This window comes from Scleropages formosus, chromosome 17 (genome assembly GCF_900964775.1).
Source record: "Scleropages formosus chromosome 17, fSclFor1.1, whole genome shotgun sequence".
NCBI lineage: Eukaryota > Metazoa > Chordata > Actinopteri > Osteoglossiformes > Osteoglossidae > Scleropages > Scleropages formosus.
Genome location: NC_041822.1, coordinates 13068287 through 13095248, shown reverse-complemented (window position 1 = coordinate 13095248; position 26962 = coordinate 13068287). Strand labels below are relative to the sequence as shown.

General features: G+C 41.6%; 1 protein-coding gene across 1 annotated transcript; it reads right to left on the bottom strand.

Annotated features, from left to right (window-relative positions):
- On the bottom strand, window positions 1-26475 carry LOC108938603 (guanine nucleotide-binding protein G(q) subunit alpha). Its single transcript, XM_018759314.2, has 7 exons — window positions 25367-26475; window positions 13154-13338; window positions 5579-5733; window positions 4653-4781; window positions 3827-3956; window positions 2199-2352; window positions 1-1898 (listed from the first exon to the last, which is right to left on the bottom strand). Exons 1-7 carry the CDS (start codon window positions 25500-25502, stop codon window positions 1708-1710), a joined length of 1080 nt encoding a protein of 359 aa, XP_018614830.1. The 5' UTR covers window positions 25503-26475; the 3' UTR covers window positions 1-1707.
- Between the last annotated feature and the right edge of the window lie 487 nt (window positions 26476-26962).

Below are 26962 nucleotides of genomic sequence, written 5' to 3'. Positions count from 1 at the left end.
TATGTTAAGGGAATAATAACAAAAAATATATACTCAAAAGAAAAAAAATGGGGGCAAGACTAGAGCCAATCCAGGATGCAGGCTAACTTTGGTTGTTAATTTTGTCACTGGTGGTCACTGATTTACAGCACAAAGTCACTTCATTTGCCACTGAGCCACGACAAGTGCACTGGCTCCTCTGCGACTGGACTCGACCCAAATCATCGCTCTTTCACACAGCTCTGCCATGAGTCAGTCCGGGCTGAGAGAAGAGAGCCTCCAGATAATGTCTCAGGCGTTCAGAGCTCTACTGGCCCCTCTCTGGAAACAGGCCCCAGATGGGTACACTGGCCACAGAACATATGCACTAGTCATTGGGGGGGGGGTAATAAATTTCCAAAAAAAAAAAAAAAGTAAACCCACATATTCTTCCTTGATATTTCACAATAAATGCACATCCATGTATACAAAAGCTGAGGCCGTGTTGGTCTAATGTTGGGCAATTAGTCATATAATATTTTTTTAAAAAGTAAGTAAATAAAAAGTGCACTCCTGATACAACCAACTAACTATACACCGAGTTACACTGGGTTCCAAGAACATTTTTTGAATGACCAAGAAGAAAAAAATTCAACTGAGCACCCAAACATTAAATAGTTTTAACTTTGCTTAATTTGGCACCCACAACACATCTTTCCCTAAATAACATCTTAAAAGTGAATGCTGTAACGGTAATCAGTCTTGGCCTACAGGGTCTTAATTGAAAACCCTTTGCAACCAGTGCTTTTGGCATTCTAAGACAAAAAGAAAAGCGGGGGGGGGGGAACCTAGAAGGCTGAAACTACACACATTTACAGTTTCTTCAAATGTTTTACCTTGAGGTTACCTGCTCTTGCATGAAATACTTTTAAAATTAATATCCTTAGAAAGCCACGAAAATGTTTGGCTGTATTCATTTGGCATCTGAAATAATTCTTCTTGAAATCAAGATGTGGCACTAAATGTTTAATGTGGAAAATAGTCGCACAGATTTTTGATGGTTCTATCACAGGATTGGTCCGAGCGCCCCTCAATTCTTGTCACCTTAAACTGATATTCTGTTATTTAACTGCTCCTTCATGAATTATAACCTGTTTTTGTCTACATGTCTGTCCTCTCATGCTCATAAAATAGATAGTACCTAACCAGATGTAATAATTTATATCAATAATTTAAAAATCACAGTTTCAATACTTTCCATCCTTCAGAAAAAACACACATAAATTATAACACAAAGATGGCTTAGACAGATCTGGAGCGGTTATCTCAGCGCTGAGTGACACGCAACGCAGGAATGGGTGGGAGCCAAAAGGCTGTTGGAAATCAGATCTGGAAGGTGAGATCGCTTGGCTGGCTTCTCAAGCAAAAACAAACTAGCCCACCCTTGAGTGCACATGTGAGATTTTAAAATGAAAATTCACAACATTTAGCCTAAAAATTAGGAATTGTGCTGCAAATATTTAACAGCAATCTCCAACGCCCCCATTACTTTTTCCTTTTAAATAGAATAATATTTACTAAAGGCCCCATTAACACAGGGCCCTGGACGGCAATAAATTAGTATTATGCAATTATTTGTTGTCAATTTTTTTTTTCACAGATATTACAGTACATCTTGCAAAGCTCATCAGTCACCAGGTCTGGTCCAACTAGGTTGTACTTGGGTTGAACTGTGTTTCCCAGGCATGACTAGACCAGGTTATACTCCTTCAGGTTGAGCTGCAGGATGGTGTCCTTGACGGCGGCGAAGACGAAGCGAATGTTCTCCGTGTCTGTGGCACAGGTGAAGTGGGAATAGATAATTTTGTCACTGTCCGGATTCAGGTCCACAAACATTTTCAAAATGAACTCCCGACCAGCTTGGGCATCTCGCTGGGGACCTGAAAGAGGCAAAACTACACTGTAATACAACCGCTCTGGCAAGTGGGGTCACATTGCCAAAGCTCTTGAATGAGCTGCCACATTCATTTTCAACCTTTGAGAACTAAAACCAATCTCTTTCTTTAGTGCTGTCTTAGTGATAGAATATTTTTCTCACATTTTGTGAAAAATTATCCAAAATAGATCAATGATGATACTACACATTTTTTGTTTCACAGTTGGTGTCTTTTTGATGGGATTTTAGCAGTGACAAATTAAAATCAGCACTGATGTCTCAGACTATAGAGCAGGCCACTTACCATCATATTCAGGGAAGTAATCCACAAGATGAGAATACATTATCTTTTCTTCCAGCAGGTCTTTTTTATTTAGAAACAATATAACTGACGAATTCTGGAACCATGGATATGTTATTATTGTCCTAAATAATGCTTTGCTTTCCTCCATTCGATTCTGCATGACAGGGGAAGAAAATAACAAGAGAAATTAATATAATTGATATATTTCTTAAACTTAATTTGAAGAGACTACAAAGTTCTAATATCACCTAAGACAGGTATCTCACTGCTACCTTCCATTTTAGTGTATTTCTAAAATTCTTCAACAGAAATTGCTGATAGTAATGCCACTCACTCCAAGAGAGAATGTGGTGCTCTAATATACGCCCCTGGCAAACAACCTGCTCTCTTAATACACAGACTCTTACTGTTAAATGGACATCCTGCAGTAAGGGAATATTAAGCCTTTTTTTTTTTTTTTTTTTCTTTTTTTTTTTTAAAAAAGAAAAAAAAGTCCACACCTTTGTCAAAAGGGAATTTAAAAAGAATAGCCCATTTATACAATAGGCTGCTCTTACTGTATCAGTTCAGGATAACAATCTTAATCCAAGGTTCTACAGCAGAAGCAAGATGCAAACCAAGGACATTGAGATTACAGGGTGACAACCCTAACAATTATGCCACCTACTGCCCACATGAGCAATGTCACTCCACGCTGTCCACTCCCAGCTAAAACTGAAGGCTGGATTTCACTGCAACATAACCCCTTGCCAAGGACACAATCCAATTCAAATCACTGTCTCTATGAGAGGGCACAGCATCTGCCTGCCTATACAGGCACATTTTTGTGCTAAACTGACCTGCGTTTGCAGCCATAAGTTCTCAAACAAGCTAGTAAGATATGAAAAAGTAAATTAGCAATGAAGTACATAAGTAAAAGGTGACATTCTATTCTAACAAACTGTTGAAATGGCACCTTGCTGATTTATACCACGGATAATGTGTAATCATTCCGTAAACATAATATTATTTGCATTACATCACTATGCAAGGCATCATCTTTTTCCAAAAGGTCACAATGGACATAAAATGTTCAACTGCACAACATGAAATTGTTGTATCCATTAAAACACTAATATAAGTATCCTGCAGAGATTCCAAAGTTTATACTTTCCTCTGCAGTCCAAGTTTGTGGAACTACCCTGGTCTGTAGACCTTTGATCCCCATATGGGTCATGTAATGTCTGAAATAATTGTTATTCCCAGAAACGCATAATTATTCCCTTCCCATCCCAAGGCAATAAACTACAGACTGGGAACTCAGAGCAAGTTGGAAAACAAAAAAAGGCAAATTAGCAAGGCTGGATCTATCCTTGTAAGGGTTTTGTTGTCCTGAATTGTATTCAAAATAACTGAAAATTCATTTGCAACCATTTCCAAGTGAAATCCGGCGAAACTGAGGGAAACTACACTGACGACTGCTGATTTCCATGGTTTTAAAGCAGGGCAGCATTTCATCTGTCCCTTTAAAACATTACAACAGTATGCTTTCCGTGTAAAATAAATAAATAAATAAATCACCAATTATATATCTAATGCAAGTGGTGTACTGAGCAGAAACAAAACAGACCTCAGTGCTAGAGTGTTACCTCATTGTCAGATTCTACAAGCACTTGATCGTATTCGCTGAGGGCCACTAGGAACATGATGGAGGTGACGTTCTCGAAGCAGTGGATCCACTTGCGCCTCTCAGAGCGCTGGCCGCCCACATCCACCATCCTGAATTCAAAATTGACAAAAGTTAAATGGATAGGAAGTCAAGCCACAACTGCAAACATGGAGAACAAAGCCAGTGTTACTCTCTGGTAAAAGCCAACAATATAAAGTATAATTCCAGATAAGCCAATGTTCTTGTGCTCTTCATTTTCACCTGACAGATATCTGTAATTGGTATGTGTATAATGAAGGCAGAAAAGTTCACTTCCATAGCACTCAAAAACAAAAATAATTTGATTTTCAGTGAGTTAAAGCAAAGCAGCGATGATATCAGGCAAGGTAACAAGTCAAGCAAAGCGATGAGTAAAATCATGAAGATGCAAGATGGAACAGACTGTTGTGGCATCATATATTCTTACAATGTCCATCCATCCATCAACTGCTTATGCTAATGCAGGGTCACAGTGGTCAGGAGCGTATGCCATGGATGTACAGAACATCATGGATGGGAACCCAATTTATCACAAGGCAACACACATGCTCATTCAGTGCCATACTCATACAGTACAAGCTGTTTAGAATCCCCGATTCACCTAAAACATTTATCTCTGGACTGTGGAAAGAAACCCAAGTGAACAGGACAGAGAACATGCAAACTGCACACTGAGTCAGATATGATCCATATTCAAACCCACAACCCACACTGGAAAGTTCCTTGAGGGTAATGTAAGTTTAGAATGGTGAATCAGATGTTGATACCTGAAAATGACGCTCTGAAGGTCAAATGGGTACTCGATGATGCCTGTGGTAGGAACTCTGACTCTCAGCACATCCTGCTGGGTGGGCAGGTAAGCGGGGTCCGAGATGCGATCTAGAGCATTTAGGTAACTGTGAACACAGTAGGGAACAAGATTACCAGGTGTGAATGTTAGAAAGGTATAAGGAGAACTAGGTCTCGCTGCAGAAAGATGAGGGGAAAAAAAGAATGCACGGTACAGCCTGCGCATAAAGACTGGACTGACAGACACCCGGAACCCTAAACAGATTCAGTGGTGTCACCTGTCAATGTATATTACCTGAGGCTGACCTCACCTAGGGAAAATGCTAGATGACCAGGTATTAACAAAGCACAAAGCTTGTCAAACATGAAAAGAGCTACACTACACATGTAGAGCACAATTTCAGTGTGACATCATCATGCCAAGCCAACTTGTTTTGTGGCAGTACCACGTGAGCATGTTTACCATTCACTCTCAGCATTCCTCACATGTTCCACATAAACACTGATAATGATGCCATTTGTCAGCACTTAGTTCAAGGGCCCCTGAGATTACATAATATGGAAATGAGTGGTTGGCGTGACACTGACAGTCCCGCGTCATGCAGGAGGTCACAAGGTTGCGAAAGGGAAATCCATGTCTCAAACAAATAAAGACAAATTTTTTTACCTGATTTAATGTAAACTCTGTATCAAAGCCCTCAGACAATGGAAATTACTCAAGACAGTTGTTAAGGGGCAGCACTGATCTCAACTCCGAGAGAAACCAAGGCAGACGGGTATGACTGACAACACTTCACGCCAGTTTGTTTGGAATGTATGTCTTTTAAAAAACACAACTGACTTCATCCTGAGAGAGAAAACCGCAAAGGGGCTTGCAACCGTAGATGGCAATGTATTTACTCACTATTTGGTTGAATCAGAGAGCTGGTATTCCCGCCTCCGGTCATAGCATTCCTGGATTCCTGGGTCATTCCATAGACTCTTAATGGCATCCACGTATGGATTCTCAAACACGGTGACCTTCTCCACATCCACCTCACGAACTACGTTTGCATTGGCCTGACAAGGAAGAGAAATAATAACCAATGTCAAAGTACTGCACAAACAAGTTATACTTCCAAAAAATAACTTTTTTAATCATTGTTACTTTTTATAAAGACATTTGTTGTCATTCTAAACCATGTGTCTTGGAGAACACAAACACAGAGCTGAGATTAATTAGGGCTACACAATTGAATGTCACTGCTTAGCACATAGTAAAATAACAGCTTACACTTTGAAACAATACCAATACAAACAGCTTGTTCTTCATAGGTGCATTTCAGATTAAGCACCTTTTTTCTTAGATTCATCGATAATGTTCCTCCTACATTTTGAACAGATAATATTTAGAATCACCTTCAAGGGGCACCTTTAACAGTGTAGTACATGAAGCTTTCACCATTAAGCTAAAAAACAACCATCAGCAATGTTAAGCACCCATTGTTTTGAAGTATTGCAGCAGAGAAAAAAAAATCCCAACTATTCAGTTAAGGCCAAAATTTGCAAAAAGAAGCAATCACTGAAACGTAAAAACCCAGAACTTTTTCAGAATTAAGAACGGGGTTGATATTGCTCAAGATCACAATCATTGTATCAGGGCCTTTGGATCAGCGTGAATTACCAACAACTAACCCTGAAGAGCTTGCCTTTCAACTTAGAGAAAGCCAAGATCAGCTCGTACTGACTGACACCATTCTGCTGTCTCATTACAGTGCTGGTCTGCAGTAAGAAGCTGCAGCACAAGTCCAGAAGAGCCAGGATCAGACAAACTGACCTGCAAGCTGTTCTACCCTCCATATGATAGCAGACACATGCATCATACCCTGAGTTGAGGCCTCCTGATGGGAACCACCACAGGTATTCACAGCTTTCCTCCTTCGCACAAGCTTTAGGTGTTACAAGATCCTGAAGGATTTCATCTCAATTAAGACAGAGGTGGGATCCAGAGGCATACCAGTTTATAAAAAGCCCCGAAATGCACTGAATGCAGTCAATGGTACGTTCACACAATTTTCACAATGCTCTTGCTGCCAAGGGACTAGAACCTTCAAACTTCATTTCTGTCTCAGAAAGGAGGCCTCAAACAGCAACACTTACAGAAGGCAAAGAGCCAGGTCTGCGTGAAAAACATGGATTGACTGGGCTGCAACACTAGATGGTACATACTGAATGTCCAGCTCTCCTTAATTTACATTTATGTGTTTAGCTGACGCTTTTATCCAAAGCAGCTTACAATTATTTACCCATTTATACAGCTGGGTAATTTTACTTTACCATTTTAGGGTAAGTACCTTTCTCAAGGATACTACAGCTGGAGGTGGGATTTGCACCTATGACCTTTGGATCCAAAGGCAACAGCTCTAACCACTACACTACCAGCTGACCCTTAATCCATTTCACACAATCACTTGTTTTCTGTTGTCACTCAAGCACAGTTTACTGGCTTTTATACAGTAAACCACAGCTTAGATGGAACAACTAGTTTTGTCAATGGTGCACACTGACTATTAATGTTTGTTTATCTGACACCTTCATCTAAGACAACAGACAATAACATGCACTTACAAACCTCAACAGTGTTGGAAGTTTGAACAATGAGAACCAAGCAGTACACTGGATTTGTTTTGGTCTTCAGTGGATTCTTCACTCAAGATATACATAGGCTTGGTATAGTGTATATAAACACTTAAACATTGCACTTTGTGGAGCAAAATGAAAGAAATTAACATGAAGTAACCCTGGCTCAGACAACATGAAGAAGTGAGCACTGAACCAGCATATTCTGGAAATCGGAGCCCTGTTTCCACTTCTACGACAGCGACAAAAGCAGAACTCGGACCTTGCACCAAATGCTGAATTTACCCGGAAACATGAAAAACTCTCGCATTGGTGAGCTGTTAAGACTAGATGGACTGTAAGCCTCCATAATACTGTATTTTTCATAAAGTCAGACACTAGCTAAACAAATGCTTCCTCACATCTGTGGCTTTCGTATATTTGTACACTTTAAGTGGAATTTTTATAATGATGATGGGGAAAAATTTATTTGGCTTTAGCAGCTAAATCTCATGTACAAACCAAATTCTTGAAACTAGAGCACCGTTACGGGTTTCTACGTCCACTCACTACACCTGAAAGCAGAACTTTGCAGCCTCATTCTGGGCCAAGTGATCTCAACCATTCAATTTTCATGACAACCGAGCAGGTATTATTTCTACTGAAAATTAAGGGCATGCCTTACAAAAAAACATTAGGAAGGTGATTACGAATCAGTGATATTCTGGTAAAGTTTTATGCAGCTGCTTATGTGACGAACATCGGTGCATGTGGTGAAGGAAACCAACTGTATTTAAGAATCACGCATCTGCTGCTATGTCTATTTCTCCGAATGTGATGCACAAATTGGATTTTCTATGAGATGTACGTCACTTTGGAGAAAAGTGTCTGCTAAATGAATGTAAATGTAACGTAAAACATGAAACATCACTTTATAAAGATCCCACCTCTCGCCTGTACCATAGGTTACAGTCACTGCCCTCTGACCACAGCATACCTGTTAGTGTCACAGCACACCACATCGTCCATGACATTGTCTCTTCATCAAGCCAACACCACCGATCTTTAGCTCATAGGAACTCTGCCAATAGAGGGGGGCTGCGTATTTGCCATTTTCTGCAACAACATGTGGCTAGTCAACAAATTTAAAGGTCTCCTTTTAAAACAAAATGCAATGAGCCATCTGTACTGTACCATGTTAGAAATTAAGAAGAAAATTTCCAACAAGGGCAGTTTCATGATCATCAGCTTAATGAAGATGCTGACAGCTGATTCATCCATGATTTTAGCTAGCCGTTTACTTCACAAAACAGTGGGAGAAAAGTCGCCTGACAGTCGTCAAGCTAATGACTATATCAATCAATCAACCAACCAACCAAGAAAGCAGTAACAGAGTGCCACCATTAGCTAATGTGCACAAATGACATTGTTGCTTTCATAGTTCATGGAGTGGTGTGCCTGCTGAGAACTAGCCTGTGTCCTTAACCCCACAGATAATGTTACCACTTATTCACAACCCATGAAAGCTTAAAAAATGTTTCTCAATTTAGTCACAGGATAGGTTCTATAAAACTGGGATAAACCTACCACAAATAAAAATCTGCAATACATTGTATTACTTTTTATTAACTGAGTTTCAATATATTTTAAATGACAAAAAAAATGGTTTCTCAGGTATTCAATCCCAGCTTTTGACCATCTCATCCCATAAACACATACAATTATCACCTCACCACTTCCTTGTTATATCCATTGCTGTCTGGTATGTATGGTAACTAGATGCTTCTTGCTGGTGTTAATCAGCAACACTCAAAAACAGAAGACATGGGGTCTTAATGTGGAAATAAGTTGAATTGAGGCAGTGCCCTATTTCGCTTGGGTGTGTTTTACTGCCACCTACTGGCTCAGTGGTTAACCACAGGTTGCCTTTTTCCACTGCTAACTGAAATTTTGCAAAATAAATAAATGAAAAAAATGCAGCTAAATATAAAACACACACACACACACACACACACACACACACACACACACACATTTTCTGAACCGCTTGTCCCATACGGGGTCGCGGGGAACCGGAGCCTACCCGGTAACACAGGGCGGAAGGCCGGAGGGGGAAGGGAACGCACCCAGGACGGGACGCCAGTCCGTCGCAAGGCACCCCAAGCGGGACTCGAACCCCAGATTACAGTATTTTCAAAAATTAGTAACCTGATCATTCATAGCTTGAGGAATCAATATAGTGTGCTCTGCCAGCATTGTGTGTCACTATACTGCACTGTGGTGTGCGACTTAGTATCACTGGATCATACATTTCTGGATGTAGCTACAATACTGGCTGTTCATAGCTTACTGGCTACATGAAGGCCATTCGGTTTAAGCTCATGACTAAGCAGCGCCAGAATCGCCAATGTAATATTGGCTACCACCAATTATCAGTATGCTGTCACTCAGGAACGAGGGGGAATGACATATGAGATTTGAGATCCGTTAATGTACTTTTGCCAGAGTGATTAAAACTCAAAATCAACTGATCAATATAAACATTTAAATGACAGTTATTTTAATATAGAAAATTTGTGTGCAATGTCAAGAATTGCACATTATCAGTTCACTGTGCAAACCTTATGGGGAAGCTACCATAATACCCGGTATAATATGTTAATAGCACCAATAACATGAAAAACACTTTGTAATTAAACAAACAAGAAACCATAGAATAAAGAAAAAAATTTAAACTATACATTTCTCTGTGCAACAGCAATACATGAGAGAAGACACACAAAGTGAGAACGCGAGAAGCTGAGGGCCTATCTACAGGTATCGTATCATGAATCATCCAGGAGAGGTGCGATGTAGACTAGCTCGCTCAGCTGGCCTGCAGTGCATTCAGAAGCATTATTTGCACAAAAATCCTTTTCTTTCCCATGTTTTCCTACCATTCTGTTTACATTTATTAATTTAGCAGATGCTTTTGTCCAAAGCGACGTACATCTCAGCAAAAGTACAATTTATGCATTACATTTTCCCAGGGGTGCCCAGTGTGAAGTTAAAACCATGTACAGTAAGTGAAAAGAGTGTAAGATGCAACTGTATCTGGAAAAGTGCAATGCTATTTCACACACAATGAACACTAAACTTTCATTTAAGAACATCAACTAATGTATGCAAACCATCAACAAATGTACAAATAAACTACAGAGAATCCTTACACTTGACTCATGTATACTGCATTACTGTAGTTCTAAAAGACATTTTCGAGCAACAGCTGGTTTTCTGCTATTCTCAGATCACGTAACAGACACCAAATAAGCCATTGAGGGATTTTCATATATAAAATTATGCAAGTTTTTCCATGGGAAAATTTTCCTGCGGACAAAACACTAGTACAACTGTTCTGAATTCAGCATTTCCCTGCTGAATTACATGGGCACCGTGTGCAGCTTATCTGCTGTATGAGTCATCATGAAAGTGAGGAAGAGACTTGTGGGGAAGGCTCAGTGGTCCTTCGTGAAATGATTACGAAATCGTTGATACACAGCACACGTATTACATCGTTTCATTCATCCCCGTACTCTTCTCACTGTACCAAGTGGCACAGCCTCCATCGCTGAGAAGCAGAACTGAAGCCCACCAACGCAGGATAGAGCTACGGAGTCACGGGAAGTTCACCTTGGTTTTGCGTGCCTCTGACCAAACAGAGTATGGGCAGCCGAGAGTGCAGAACAGTAAATATTTTTCTTCTCTTATACGGTGCCCCCCCATTGCCCCCTGCTCACCCCCACCCCGTGGGCCTGCATTTCCTTCAGTTCCTGGTACGTGACCTCTGTCTGCAGGCAATACGATTGATCTAAAACAGTGGTGCTTTCATTGGAAATGTGGTGCACTGACCCACATCCTGCTCAAAGTGATCCAATTGTACTTTGGAGCCATACATAGTTTTCGGAGGGTACCCCACTGGAAAAGAACATGGGTGCCACTGGATCTCATTTGCAGCAATGAGCAGAAAAACAATGCCCAAACTTTTTCCACTGGAAACTTAACGTCTGACTGCAGTGCCAGCTGTACCAGCACTTGGTCCGAGCCCCAGAAGAACAGCCTCGGTGCGTAAATAACTGAGGAACAAAACTCCTGAATATCTTTGGTTCTTTTTAAGATGGTCTCTTTCCAGCTGCTTGATGCAGTATATCATTAAGAGGAGTCATTAAAGGAGGTCTTTAAACCATCAAACAGCTTGAGCTTTGTGCTCGTTTACCATCCGATTTCAATTCAAGAAGGATTCAACTTTAGGAGGACTGCATAACTAAGCTTTTTGTGTCACAATTGTGGAAATGAAAACAGCCCTTGGTGCATCTCAGAGACACAGTGCCATCTTGACCTGTCCATGACTGACATAATGACTGTCGAAGACAGTTTGAAACTACGGACACAAGATCAGTCCTTAGAACAGGTCCCAAGTTTCAAACTGTTTGACAGTCATTATGAAACCTTTAAGATACCTGTCACTGTGTAGTGCAACTTCCAATCCCAAACAAGGTCTTTTACTGGTTAGGATCATGGAGAACCACCCCTGAGGGTTGGACCAACATACCCATCTGCGTAGAGCCCAAGTGAGCGACATCTACAGGAAGAGCCAGACAGACAGGAAGCGATTACACGTGGCTGCCTTTCGTAAGATACAGCTATCACCCTTGCTCCTTAGACTTGGCAGAGCTTCCCGCAGTGGCTGACTCCTTCCCCCTTTCTCCCACCAAGAGTGGACTGCCCAGCTCCTAGCAACACATGGAGGAAGTGACTGCAAGCTGCACCTCACATCATGCTATGGACATGTTTTACTTATGACTGGGGCACTGGGATCAGATGGTTGTCTTTGCTGAAGAAAACAAATTATTGAGTAAAACAAAAAAGATCTGGCAAAGTTGACACATCACATGTACGCATTATACTGACACACAGCTGTCATTTCAACAGCACCGCGATAGAATCCGCTCCATTTCCACTTTACCATGCCACACCTTTTGGAAAGCCTGTTATTTATTTATTCTAGCATTTCGGCAGATACTTATCTAACTCAGTATAGTTACAAAGGTCTTAACCAGTAAATATGACCTGGGATGTGATAAAACAACATTTTTTATCCACATACAGTGTGTGTGTGTGTATATATAATATATATATATATATAAAAACCATGATGGGCCAGAAGACAAGACAGCAGGTTTTCACTTTAGTAAGCAATGGATGACCAACAGCAGAAGCTCTCCTGGCACCTAGCCTACAAACATCTGTACTGAAAATAATGCAGCAAAACAAGGATGATAGAAATACAGTTGACCCTCCCACATCATGGCTTCAATTTTTCGTGGGTCGGCAACAAACAATTATAAATGAAAATTTTTTTTTTTGGAGCTTTGCGGCCTTGGCAGAGGAGACAAAAAGTAAAGAAAGCATAAAAAAGTTTAGTAAGTCACAAATGCATAAAATATATGTATAATATTTTATCTTTTAACACCATAAATATACACCTTTTTTTTTTTTTTAAGTAAAATTTTGTAAAAAAGTTAAGACTTTGTGAGGAAAAAACTGAATAGCCACGCTTCAGAACGACAAAATGAACCCAGTGACGCATGTACAACATCTCCTCCCGCATAGTAATCTTGTGTCCCGCGTTTATGTCACAGACTTTGGTGTGTTATACCTCATGTAATCACGGCTTCAAAACATAAAGCTCCTAGTGTTTCAGAAAACGATTCCAAAAATTTTCTCGGGGGGGTCACAGCGCCCCTCAAACCAAAGTTGAGCCCTAACCCCCAAATGTGGTTGGGTCAACTGTATATTGTTTCTGGGTAGAGCTGCACCTGTACTACTGCGGTAGAGGAGTTACCTTGTTATGTTCATATTTGTAGGGGATGTTGAGGGTTTCCATGGCACGAATCATGGCCTGCATGGAGGTGAAGATGTTTTGGTACACCAGCTTGGTGAAGCCCCTTTTGTCCTCCTCCGAGTAACCGGAGCCATGGATGATTCTCATCTGCTTGATGAATGTGCTCTTCCCACTCTCTCCCGTTCCTGTTGCAAAGAAGAGAGAAACAAATGGAATATATATATATATATTTTTATTTTTTTTTTTTTAAAAGAGAGAAAGGGCATTTTTACAATTAATTTCTGCATTCATCAGAATTATTCTTCCCTAAGAAAAGGTTCAGAAAACTGGACTACCATAGCAGGTTTGAAATGAGACAACGGCCAATGCAAACCGTTAACTACCCTGATGCAGTTCAAAGACGTGAAAATAAGTAGAGAGCTGCCAAGCCTGTAGACTGTAAACTTACTCATTTCACTTCAGTAAATGTCAAAGGAATACAGGTAAATTTGGCTTGTATTGGGTCTCAATCTAAAGGCTCTACTTAATTACTGGACCTGGTATTGTACCACAAAAAGGTTGCATGTGGCTACATAAGGAAGCAGCAGTGGGATAGCCAGTAGACTCTATATAGTAGTCCTTACATGCCACTAAATTCAGGCATCGTATCCAAACACTGAAAGCTCTCACCTCCTGGTAACAACAGGTTTAGTTAATGTTTAAAGGCATAAGTCTGAAAAAATATCAGTCTGAAACAAACTGAATAACAGTAGCAAATAACATTGGGTATGGGGGGGTGTGTGTGTGTGTGTGTCTCCGAGAGGGAAAGGCCTGTGAAATGGGTGGGACTCCAAAGGTAGTACTGCCTCAATGGTGAGCAGCCAATGCAACTGCTCTTAGGCCAGCCAGCCTCTGAGACAGTGTAGAGCGTGTGAAGACGACACACTATGACCTTCTTTAACAGAGGGTCCTAGAAGACAAGCTCACCAGATGCTGAAAAAAACCCCCCAACTCACTTAACTACATCAACTCTGCAAGTAGACTGTGGTTATACAGCGGAAATCTATTTTGAACAATTAAGCTCAGAGGTCTTTGTTTTGCAGTCTCAAAAGGCAGCACTTAATCCAGAGAACATATCACTTACAAAGCACAGAAAAGCACTTAAATATATGTTAACGTTACATCAATAATAGAACACATTATAAATAGTAAAGATTCATCTTTAATTTCTTTGCCAATTCTTGAAGCAATGGGGCATGCAGCAGCATATGTCCTGGACAGGATAGATGTGCATCGCATGACAATTGCTCACACACACCCATACACACACTAAAGGCAAGTCAGAGTCACCAGTTCACCTGAAATACATCTTTGGACTGTGGGAAGAAACCCATGTGAACACTGAAACAACATGCAAACTTGACAGAGACTGAGTGAGATTCGAACCATGTCAGAACCCACAGCCCTGGAACTGTGAGGCGTTAAGTTATTCAGCAAAAATGCCAGTTCAGTTATATCCTACAAGTGAGTGAAGCATTCCTTCGTAAGCAAAATAAGGAAATCTTTTCATCCAACATATACTGCACAACATCATTACTGAACTCCATAGATCCAAAAAGGCCCATCAACACTTGGCTTATAGCCAGAAACAGAGCCATCTTCCAGTGAACTTAACATGGTGAAACAATCCTGTAAAACCGCACTTACTGTCATACGATCCAAGATCAGGAGTAATCAGTACGAAATGAGGAGTTATTTCTGTAAATTGCAAATAAAACAATGAATAATGCACTGTCGTAATGACTCATTTGGGGAGGGTGGAACATCACAAATTGATTCCTTCATTTCAAACAATGAAGAGCAATACAGCGCAAGTTTCTACCACCCTCCTCTGCACCATTAAAATGCACTGAAAGCACGACAACCATTTGATGGCATCTACAGTTTCACATAAAACCACTTTGAAATGTTCTAAATTGTTCTCCTGCTGCAGTCCATCACTTTAATGGACTTCGGTTTGACACATTACTCCGTCCACCTCTGCCTGGTCAACAAGCAAGACCATGATCATCATAACCACCAGCATCATTGTGGAGAAACCAACATGTCACCTGGTACTAACCCACTGAATGTATGAAAACTTAAAGAGCAGCTGAGGATTTAGGGAATTTCAGTGCTGACTTTTGTTTTTAAAGTGCTGTTTTAACCTTGCCCTTTAGCCCTCAAAAAAAAAAAAAAAAAAAAAATAATTTACAGACTTTGCCACAAAGGGTCCAATAAATATTTGGAATTCTTAGAAGAATGAAAAGAATATTAAATGGTGCAACAAAGTGATTTCAGAATTTTTAGTTAAAATTTTGTATTAAAACCGTAAAAAAAAAAAGGGGGGATATGGGCAGACAGGTTCTGCTTTTAGCACTGGGCACGTGTGGCATGAAATCCACTTGATGCATCAGGTGTTTGCAAAACTATTTCTGTTTCTCTTTCTTTTTGGCATGTGCAGCAATTAGACATTTATCATGACCACTTCAACGTAAGTGGGACTAACTGAGGGCCTCCCTCGACGCTGGCTTCTCCGCTGCCTCCAATTTGTAACCATGTGCTCGACACAGATATCGCGCTGAGCCTTTGATCGGTGGCCTACGCCTCCAACTGTATAATCAGAAGGAATTCATTCAGTTTCATTCACATCCCTCTGATCCCAGACACCTCCGTGCTACGCACCGGTGGGCTTCGGGACCTCCTCGTGCACGGAGGGGTACGCAGCTACAGGAAGCCATTTTGAAGGTTATCGAGCAGTAAAGTATGCATCGGACTAATTACAGCAGAGTATCTACACTGGCATCATGACACACTGCAGTGTATAATCAGTGTCTGAAACAAATCCAAACCTCTAAATCCCATTCAGGTTACCGAGACCATACGAAACACTTCTTTGGTACACATTACAAAACAGGATCTAGGGCAGCTGTTCATTAAAGGTGACTGTAATTCAGTTCTAACACTAAGTGCCTTGGAAGTCATTTTATTCAAATAAAATACACATGTAAAAATGAGCACAAAAGCAGCCTGCTTCTAGTCACAGAATAATTCTAATCTATTACATACAGTGTTGCAACAATATACCCAGCAACTCAGTGATATGTGCAAATATTTGTCTTTGTTAGAACAAACTTAATACTAACAATTCCTATGCTTTCACATGCAATGAGAAGAAAGAGCAAAAGAATCATTTGGATGTATCTCGAGATAGATGGACATTTTCTGCTAAGGAGTGCCATACGCTGCTGAGTTACAGGAAAGCAATGCTGACTGATTCAGTATTCATATTATTATACTTATAAAAAATTAACAGCTGATCGATGTCCTGGAGAACTAAAGGCTACTAAAAACTGTTTTGTTTCAAAAGCCATTACTCTGAAATTCTTATTCTCATTAATTATTCTATAATGTATTGGTTTTTCTGTGTTCCTTATGTGCTTTTGTACATTTCGTACCTAATGTTTATGTAATGCTGAAGACAGATTTCCACATTTACAATGAAGCCAAACCAAGCCTCCAAAGAAAATGTACATTTTGGTGGTTAAATTTAGATATTTAAACCATAGCATGTGTATATCACTTAAACAATACTGTGTTATCAGCAATAAGCACAGAGTTCAATTGAATACTGTAGCACTGCATTAGGCCAAGCTGGTGCCGAAGGTAAACAGGAACATGGCATCAGATTAGACCTAAACAAAGACAGAAAACCAAGTTGGAAGATTACTCAATGAAATGGTTCTAGTCACAATATTTTCATTCCAGTAAACCTTTTAACAGAGCACTGCTGCTTATTAAATAACCTTACTGTCATTTGCAATTGTACTAATCTGCTTGCCCATTTTCTCCAAAGCTTTGATGCCAGAATTTCTACCCGATATTTAAATATGGCTACTTAAATTAGTCTGAAAACAACTAGCAAAAAAGGCCATTTCAATGTTATCTTAAAAGAATTCATCTTCTAAGCATCTTATTAAACTAGTAATGGGTTGAACACATTGTTTACTCAAGGACTATTTGGGAAGTATCACTAGAGCACAAAGTTACGATGGAATTTAAGCAGGATGGACTTGGTTTTAATCAGATTATCACCTTTAACAAAAAGCCATGTAAAAAGCATGCAAAAACTACCTTCCATACAGCCTTGGGTCTATATACAGTTTTATTCTTTTTATTTATTTATTTATTTATTTATTTATTTTTTTTTTTTAAAAAAAGGTAATATCACAGTTAATACACAAACCAAAACAAAGACTGCAGTAAAGTGTTTCAGCATCATGGATTTGAATTAACACTGAACTACTGAATGGATTTCAGAGGAACTGAAATTGCATAATAAGGTATGCTTTTTGAGAATGTCTATATGGATGCACCGAAAACAGAAAATAAGTTATAACTACGCTGTTCCCTCAAACTACATTTTTAAAATTGGACTACAACATAAACACTTCAACTTCGTTGAGTTGGGCCATCCAGTTAGATCACCAAAATACAAAAATACTACATTTCTAATGGTAATAGAGTATTTCTTAAACAGTACACCTGGTCCTACAGCAGGAAGAGCATTTATTACAAGGTCATTTATAACACTGCCACTTGAACAGCAAGGAGAAATCTTAATGAGGTGCAGTGGCTTAAAGCTGTTAATAATTAAAAATACAGTAATTAAAATTAATGTATCCTGCCCTTTATTCAAATTTCTAGAGATATAAGTACTGATACAGTCACCAACATGTACACATTGAGAGAACACTGAGAAAGATTTGAAGGCAAAGTTTCAGAGATGTAGGAGATTTTGGGACAGGCAGGCAGGACACCCTGATTGTCAGCTGACTTGCTACAGCACTCTCAAAGTTCACTGATCAAAGATTAGACAAGAGTTTCGAAGCAGTAACAGGCAGAGTTCTAACTGAATGAGTCCAGTCGGTCAGGGCTTGTCCCTTTCGCTGTGTAAGCGTGTCCAGCAGGCATTCCAGATGCCTCTAGGACTGCAGTGGTTACACATTCTTTCAATGCCCTGCCTTTCCTTGCTGGAACACTGTGGCCTTAGGGGTGTAATGAAAAGCTATTTGCTTCACAGGGAATGTGCTGCATGGGCAGACAACTTGCCTTCCAGGCATCGGTAGTATTGCGAGACAACTATTTCACCTAAAGTGGGTGGGACAGGGACAGCTTGTAATGTAATGGTTAGAGCTACTGCCTTTGGATCCAAAGGTTGCAGGTTTGATCCCAACCTCCAGTTGTAGTACTTGAGCAAGGTACGTGCCCTAAATTGCTCCTGTAAAATTACCCAGTAGTATAAATGTGTAAATAGCTTAACATAAGTTGCTTTGGAGAAAAGAGTCAACTAAATGAATAAATGTAAACTGCTTCAAAAAAATATCCAGCTTCAGCTGAGGAAGTCATTAAAATTAGAAAATTGCAGTACACTGGCAAAGCAGCTAGCACTTGTTTCCCCACACCTCCTAGGCAGCAAGTCTGGATGCAAGTTTCATTCTGTCTCTGTGAAGTTGACAAGTTCTCCCTATACTCACATTCATTTCCTCTGAGCACTCTGTCCCTCCGGCCCAGAGTGCAAAGGTTTCAGGTGAACTGATGATTCAGAATTGCCCGTAGTGTAAGAGAACAGGCGCATGCGTGCATGTGTACACTGTGATGGACTAGTGTTTTGTCCCTGTATTAGATAAGCAGTTATTGATAATGAATGGATGAATAACAATTTCAAAAAATTAAACTGGGCGGCACAGTGGCACAGCAAGTAGCGCTGCCATCTCATAGCACCTGGGTGGTGCAAGAGGACGTGGGTTCGATTCCTGCTCAGTCTGTGTGGAGTTTGCATGTTCTCCCCTTGTCTGCATGGGTTTCCTCCCACGGTCAAAAGACATGCTGTTCAGGTTCACCACTAGTGTGTGAGTGACAGACAGTGTGTTCCACCGATGTATGGATGAGTGACCCAGTGTAAGTAGTGTATCTAGCAGTGTAAGTCACCTGGTCAATAAGGTGTGTGGGCTGATAACACTACATAGAGTTCATGGAAAGTCGCTTTGGAGAAAATCATCTGCTAAATAAGAAAATGTAAATGAAAGAAACTTAAGCAAACCAAAAAAATGTAAGTGCTGTAGCACCAAATGTTATTAGTAAGACCAAAACTGGCAAAGAGACTATGAGAGTGACGGGCAAGAAGCTCTGGAACCAGGAAGCATGCTGTGTACCAGTCAGCAGTGGGCTTCACTGTCAGATGGCAGTGTTGTGAAGAACAGATGATCCCTAAAATCTGAATTGAGAAATGGATGAATGACTAATGCTCTTCAAACTCCACCTCCACACACTGCGGTGCAGCCTTAAATCTTTCATATGCACATGCACACACGCTCTTTCCTTTTCCTGGTTAATCACTCTGTGTGAGCATGTTCCCTGGAAGGAGTGAAAAGTTAATAATTACCATGTATCAACCCCTCCTTCTGCTATCAACACATCAGCCCAGCACACCATATTCTTTGTGTGCACTGAAATGTATGTATGTATGTATGGGGGTGGATGTGTTTAGTGGTGGCAGGAGCAAGTATACAAAAATTCCTGTAAAAAATAAGGTAACTGGAACCGCAGGGCATTACCTCTGAACTAGACAATAAAAGGCTTTTCTAGGAGCTACAGTCCTGAAAGCCAAATGGAACAAAGCAAGATAGTTCTGTTGCAACACCTTCCTCATCCACCAAGAAACAGTATCGACAATCCTGTCAAATCTTCGAGTGCCACTCTGCACTGATATCATCTCATGCTGTGGGTGTTCCATACAAATCAACGCCTACTTCCTCTTCCTGACCAACCACTCCTCCCACCACTCAAGGAAATTTCCCACTGTGCACAGCAGAGCAGCAGCATGAGTGAAACGCAAAACAGAGCTCTCAGGATCAGACAGTTGATGAGTTACTGTAAAACTACAAAAATGGATGGGTTTCTGGAATAAATTGAGCTAAACCTCCACAGTATAAATGTCTGACCGCCGGTCAGCATGGAACTTTGACACCTTCACATTTGTCCAGGCCAACGTGGTTACGCTCACTGTTTGTTTACCAAATGAGTATGAGAGAGAGTTGACACCCTGCACCTTCACATGACCCACAAAGCCCTTGACCACAGTTTGCTCTTCTTTGTAAAGCTGAGCTCACACTAGGATCAGACCTTCACTTCCAACACTATGAAAAAAACAGGAAAAATACACACCTCCATATTTTTTATTTAAAAAATTTCAAAGTCCTCTCCTTCAAGTTGTTTTTATAAACTACAGTTAATGTGAAATCAACAGGCCTGACACTATACAGCAAACTTTATCTTTTCCACCTTTATTGATGCTGCTGCAATAAATCCCACCAGGATTTAAAGATCCCTTTGTGTAATATTGTAATATTTGCAACACCAGTTTTATAAAAGTCACTTTCCTGTTGTCCTCATATCCACAGCCTGCACCCTAACACAGACCTGACATCCAAACAATTGGGCCTAAACCTGTAATTATGGGCCACCAGACAGACTGGAAGTGGCATTGGCGAGATGAAGCATTCCCCAGCCATTTCAAATGAACCAGAGCGACATAACAGCGCAAAATGGAGAAGTTTCCCCCTTTCCTATCGGCTGCGTGAAGGACAACATATTCCCAATATTAGGACAATAAGGACAATATTCCCCCTGGATAGTCATGTAAAACAAAGAGAAACTACTAAAAGCAAAGCCCACACCATCCACCAAATTATAGACAGGATTTTAAATTCCTCCAATTAAACGTGTGATTCCGCCCCAAAGCATCAGATGAATGCAGCATCGGCCACAATCTGTCACTTGCCAGACATGCTGCTGCACTGAACCTCTAAGAGCAGTGATACATGGACACACCAGCCACATTTCCCTATCCACTCTCAGTTCCAAGTCTACAACCAGCCTGGAACTGTCCTCTCAAACTGGTTGTTTCTTATAGGGAACATAGTATCAGTTTGACTATAAATAAAAGAGGCTGAATAAAGTCAAGCTTGATGAGGACAACAGCAAAATGTCGATAGGAGGATTCAACCTTTATGTTAAAATTTAGAAAATGTGATAGGTCTGATTAAGAATGGTCAGCTTTAAAAGCTACTTCTTTCTTATCTACTGGTATGACAGGTGCCTTTATATTTCAATCAGGTAGTTCAAAACATTATTCAAGGGGGCCTCATGATCATCATGAAGCCACAATTATGGCAATGAATAAATAATAAATTACACAACAGTGAAACACTGATAGCATCAAAGTGGTAACAGCATCAGTGCAGCAGGCCGCAGTTACGTTGAGTAAAGCGTACCAAGTAAATAATTAACAAGGAGAAAACTGCTCCTCCTAAGAGATCAGTTCTCAACAATATATTACTGAGGAGGAAGGCAAGTCATGGAGCTCAGCACAAAAAAATTAGCTCTGGAAGGGAATATCCTAGGGGCATGACTATCAATTCTACATAGTCAAAATAATGTAAAAATTGGTACCAAAAAGAGGAACAAATTAAATATTAATTGGAAGAAGAAAAAAATATTGACTTTTTTCCTTGGATGTACCCATCCCCAGGAATTTGTGAAGAGACATGTCGGGGGGGGGGGGGGGGGGGACTCAGCTTCAGATCAGGATATAAGGGGCTTGTACCCCTAAACAAGACACTGCTATTGCCCTGTAGAACTCAAACCATTAAACAGGTACAAATGCAGCCTTACCAAAGGCTTTGTGAAAATATCAAGTACTACCTGCTAAGGGGAATAACTGCATCTTTACAAGAAATACTTAAAACTGAATGTGAAAGTCCTGGTCCTAAGACTGTGACGCAGTACAACAGCGCCTTGTCCAGACTTCTGCTGAAAGAGGACCGCAGCCTGGTGAGATTTTTGTCAAGGATCAGTTCCCCTTCGAGCAGCACTGCACACAGCACGGTTCTCCCCACAACACAGTCTACTCAACACATCCTCATGAGCCAGCTGCACAATGAAACAGGCTCCCTGGACAATACAGCAAGAGTGCCTTAGCCAGAGTGCCAGCCATGTTAAAGGGGCAGCACGGGATACGGCTCGCCTTGGCGGTCCTCGGTTCAAAGAGCATGTACACCTTCAGATTCAGTACAGGCCACAAGAACTAAACCAAGATGTTTCTGGTCACATGACTACAGCACAGGGCCACCACAATACCACTGTGACGTACCTGTTATGGACTGGGTCTAGTATAAGGGATATGCCATATACAAACATTACATCAACTATTTTATGAGAACAGTAGATGGACATTGATTAAACAAAACATTAAACCACAGTTAAAGAGAAGAATTATTTTACTTAGCAACAAGTGAATTACAGGTTTTATTTTTGTAGTTTGTACTTTCTCCAAAATGACTCATTAAACACAAGAGTCTAAAGTGCTTAGTCACTTGAAGACAACCTGTTAATAAAATAATAAAAAAAGATTCCCGGAGAGCAGAATTCCTGATTATGTACTCGGACTGCCAGTAACCCACAATCACCCAGCACCTTCAACAGGCAGTGATCTGACCAAACAAAGCTCAATTATTAATGTGATTAAGACAACAAGGCTCAGACAAGACAAAGACTTCATGACCCTACTGAGCAACACTGAGGTCAACACAAAGCACCAATTTCTCTGACTGTGGTTAAAAAGCTACAGAGCATTTCTCTTACATAAAACACAAAAGACAATTTTGGCACATCTTACACATTCCTTTAGCTGATCCTTTTCTCCAAAGTGACTTACAATGTTATGGTTACAGTTCTCACAAGCTTACAATTATTTACCCATTTATACAGCTGAGTAATTTTTACTGGAGCAATTTAGGGTAAGTACATTCCTCAAGGGTACGACAACCAGCAGTGGGGATTAAACCTGCAACCTCTGGATCCAAAGGCAGTAGATCTTACCACTATGCTACCAGCTGTTCCCCCCAGCTTATATTTACAAACTATTAATTAGTTCCTTACACAAGTATAACAAAAAATGTACACGAAAACTGATGTCTGCTAGCTAAGGCATCCTGCAAAGTGAGCCCATCAACGATGGCATGGAGGTCCATGTCACAACTTCTCGAGCGTGTCCTGAAGTATTGTGCAGTAGGCCAATGACATCCTCATGCCTCCTGAGGAACCATTTCAGCAGACTGCACTGCTAGTTATGTGGCCCTGCCCAGATTCCATTTACAATATTTCTTCACCAACCCCAGTTACAGCTAAAACCTTTAATAATAAGAGATCACTTACAAACTCTTCCTCGTGGTTCCCAGACACTCCTTAGAAGCCATTGATCACTTCTGTCTACCAACAACAGCTTTTATGAATAAGTCATTTACAAGCAATGCTGGTTCAGCTAGGCATTTACTTGTTCTCCAGGCTCATCCTTAAAGCTAGAACCTTTACCAATTAAAGGCCATAAACTCTCTCTGTCATTTCCAACACCCTGTCAAACACTCATTCACAAGACACCCACTACAGGTCAACGTAGACAGCATTACAAGTCATAAGATACGTCTCCTGCAGCTCACATTGCACTCAGATGTATGGGCCTTCCACTCAACTCATTGTTTTTCTGCAGCCATTTACAACAAGCTGTAACACAGACCATGCACCTTGTAAATAACTATAAAATTAAACTGCAAATGATGAATGAAATTCTTTAACAGAACAGATTTTTTCTGCATTACAATAATTTTTCTGGAGTTAAGAAATAATTAACCAAATACTCATACTGTGTACGAGATGGAATAAACCGCCTTGCAATGAACTGACATCCCTTGCATCGAGTACCCTGATTTACAAATGCCTTACAGTTTCACAGCTAGCTCATCACGACTTCACGAGCAGTTTCTGAGAATGGACAGTTTCTCACATGAACAAAAACAGCCGCACGCCAATGAAACATTAAAATGCACTGCAGGGAAAACCTGAGAAAAATCAGAGCTGACTGAAAACTTTTCCCATCATAATATAGAAATCCCCTATTTCCATGTCCGCGGTCCAATAGATCACATATAAATCCCATGATGTGCTTTGGTAACAAATGTAACTCCAGACAACACAATGATAGCAAGATTTGTATGAAGGGGGGGATGGTGTGCTTTGAATGCCCTGTGCCCCATGAACATGAGCCAAAACGTCCTGTTAATATTAGCTTTTTCATGAGCTCTAACATTTCCGAAAACACTTAAGGCCGCGGAAATCCCTTGGGGCCGATCCCCCGTGGTGCGACTTCGCCAGGATCCTGCTCACCTTCGCCTGCCCGCTTCCAGGGTTACAGCTGGAGTAAAGAGACCTCCGGGCCAGAGATCTTACCTATGAGTTCAGCACAAGTACTCAACTTCTGAATATGACACAACATTTCTCATGTATTAATACTGTCTGTACTGATCTTACCTTTGCCACCAGCAGTCAATAACCTCTGACTACTTGGATTATCATTTATTAAAACTGTCTGTTGATCTCATTTGATTTGTGCACAAGTAACAGGTCCCTGACTGCAGTATAACATTTATTACTTAATTTCTCTGTATTACCCACAACTGTTGCACAAGACTGTGCATTTTAATTAAGAACAAATATATACTCCTTTAACTTGTTTCCACTCAAATACGGCCTACACAATATCCAAAATTCTCGATTCAATTCTAAGCGGTACACACAATCCCCAGTAACTGACTAAAATTCGCCGTTCGACGTAAAACGTCTCACTTGCTTCAGCATTTCCATATCAAGCCACATGGCTCTAGAAGTGAATTTTATTTAAGAAAAAGACGGTAAAGCGCCCGGACGTCTGAGGTACGTGTGCCGGGGCGCGCGCTGCGGGAGGGGAAGGGCGCGCGCCTCCCGCCCAGCGCCGCGCCGCGCGGGGACCCGCACACTTCGGCCTCTTCTCTCGCCTGGGCGGAAACCACCTGCTACCTCCTACAGACCTGTACGAGCCAAAAAGGGGGAAAAAAACACGGCTTCTCGTCGACTAACAGCTCAGATGCAAATATGTGCGGAACGTTCCGCTCAGCGCTCAAATTATCGCACAACCTCTCCTTCTGACACAATGAACCGCCCTATTTGCATGCGGCGGCGCGGCTGTAAATACTGTGTGTGGTAAATGTGAAGGTAGGGTGGCGCACTGAGCACCGGCGGCGGTCCGCGGTGGGCTCCTACCCAGGAGCAGGAGCTTGAGCTCCCGGCGAGCGTCCCGCTTGTCCCGACGGAGCTGCCGCTCGATCTCGTCGTTGATCCGCCTGGCTTCCTTTGCCTCTTCACTAAGGCAACACGCCATGATGGACTCCAGGGTCATTCTTCCCCCCGAAAAAACAAACCTCTGCTTCAGCGACGTGAACTTCGTGTATATTCAACACTAGATATGCGCTCTTGTAAAATCACAACACATTAAAATCCTCCGCCAGCAGCAGCGTTAGGCAGACGCACCTTCAGCCGAGCTACCGGAAAAAAACATGGACACGGTCGCGATAAAAGGAGAACATGGATGGAGAAAAGGGGGGAAAATATGTGTCCGTTCGTATTTGAGTGCGCGAAGCCCCCTCCCGGCCTCCCCCTTCGCTTTCGGGCAGAGAGAGCAGACACAAAAACGACGAGCCCCGGCGAGCTCCGATCCCGTGCTAATGTCCTAATGGAGGCGACGAGTTTCTCCCCCTCGGTCGCTTCGAGCGACAGAACAGATCCTCTCGGAGTTGGGCTCCGCCGCCTCTACGCGCTCCCGCCGAGCGCAGCCGTTCTCGCCACTTTCCCCCAAAAGAGCATTATTTCTTCGCAGAGTGCGCGCTGCCCTCGAATCGACGCGGGAAAAGAGAGAGGAGCGCGCGAGCGGTGCTTCGCGTGCCCTCGGTGCGAATCGCGCGGCTCCCGGGCGTGGTGAGGCAGAATATGGCGGACTTTCACTCCAATCCGCTTGACAGGAATACAGTTATCTCCAGCTGGAAAAGCCGAGGGGGGAAAGAGAGGGGGAAAAAAAAAAACACGGACGACAAGCTTGGCACGTCTCGCCCGAACGTCACCCAGCGCTACGCGGCGAACGCCAGTCTACAAGGACACCATTTCGTGTTATTTCGCGCCGACTGCGTCTGCCTCACGAAAAAAAACGAATATTCCCCGTCCTTTCCTGTTCCCTTTCCCTCAATTCCATGCGTGTAATTGTATTATGGACACCGTCCACTCGTGGCGAAGTGACGTTGGAAGTCGGGGAGGGGAGAAGAGACGGAGACACGGCGAGCCCACCGAGAGGACGCCCCTGCGCGCTCCCGCGGAAAAACACAGCGCGTTTCTTCATGTCGCCACATCTGTACACATGATTATTTTCTTCTGTCTGATCGTATTGTAGCTCCGTAGCTACTGCGGTCACCTGTGGGAAATGGGGGGGGAGCAGGCAGTGTCCTGGGGTAGTACTGCCCGCCAACAGCAGGTGGTGTGATGGTCAAGGAACTGGAACCGTGTCCAAATGGTTCACTTCTCACTCTTCAGGAGGGAGAAATACAGCCCAGGCACACACTTAATTGAAAAATCTTTAACAGACAGCTAAAAAGGGAAAGGTGAAAACGCAGTAATTCCGTATTACGGGACTTGTTCTTCGAAATCTTCTGAATCCGAAGCCTGCGTGGTTTGCACGAGAGCACAGGCAAATAAAACAGGGTCAATATACCTCTTAAAGTAATTCTATACTGTCGCGCTGGATCCGTCCCAGAAGGATTATAAGTGCCGGTGTGTCAATGTTAGAGTAATATCACGGTAATTAAAACCGTT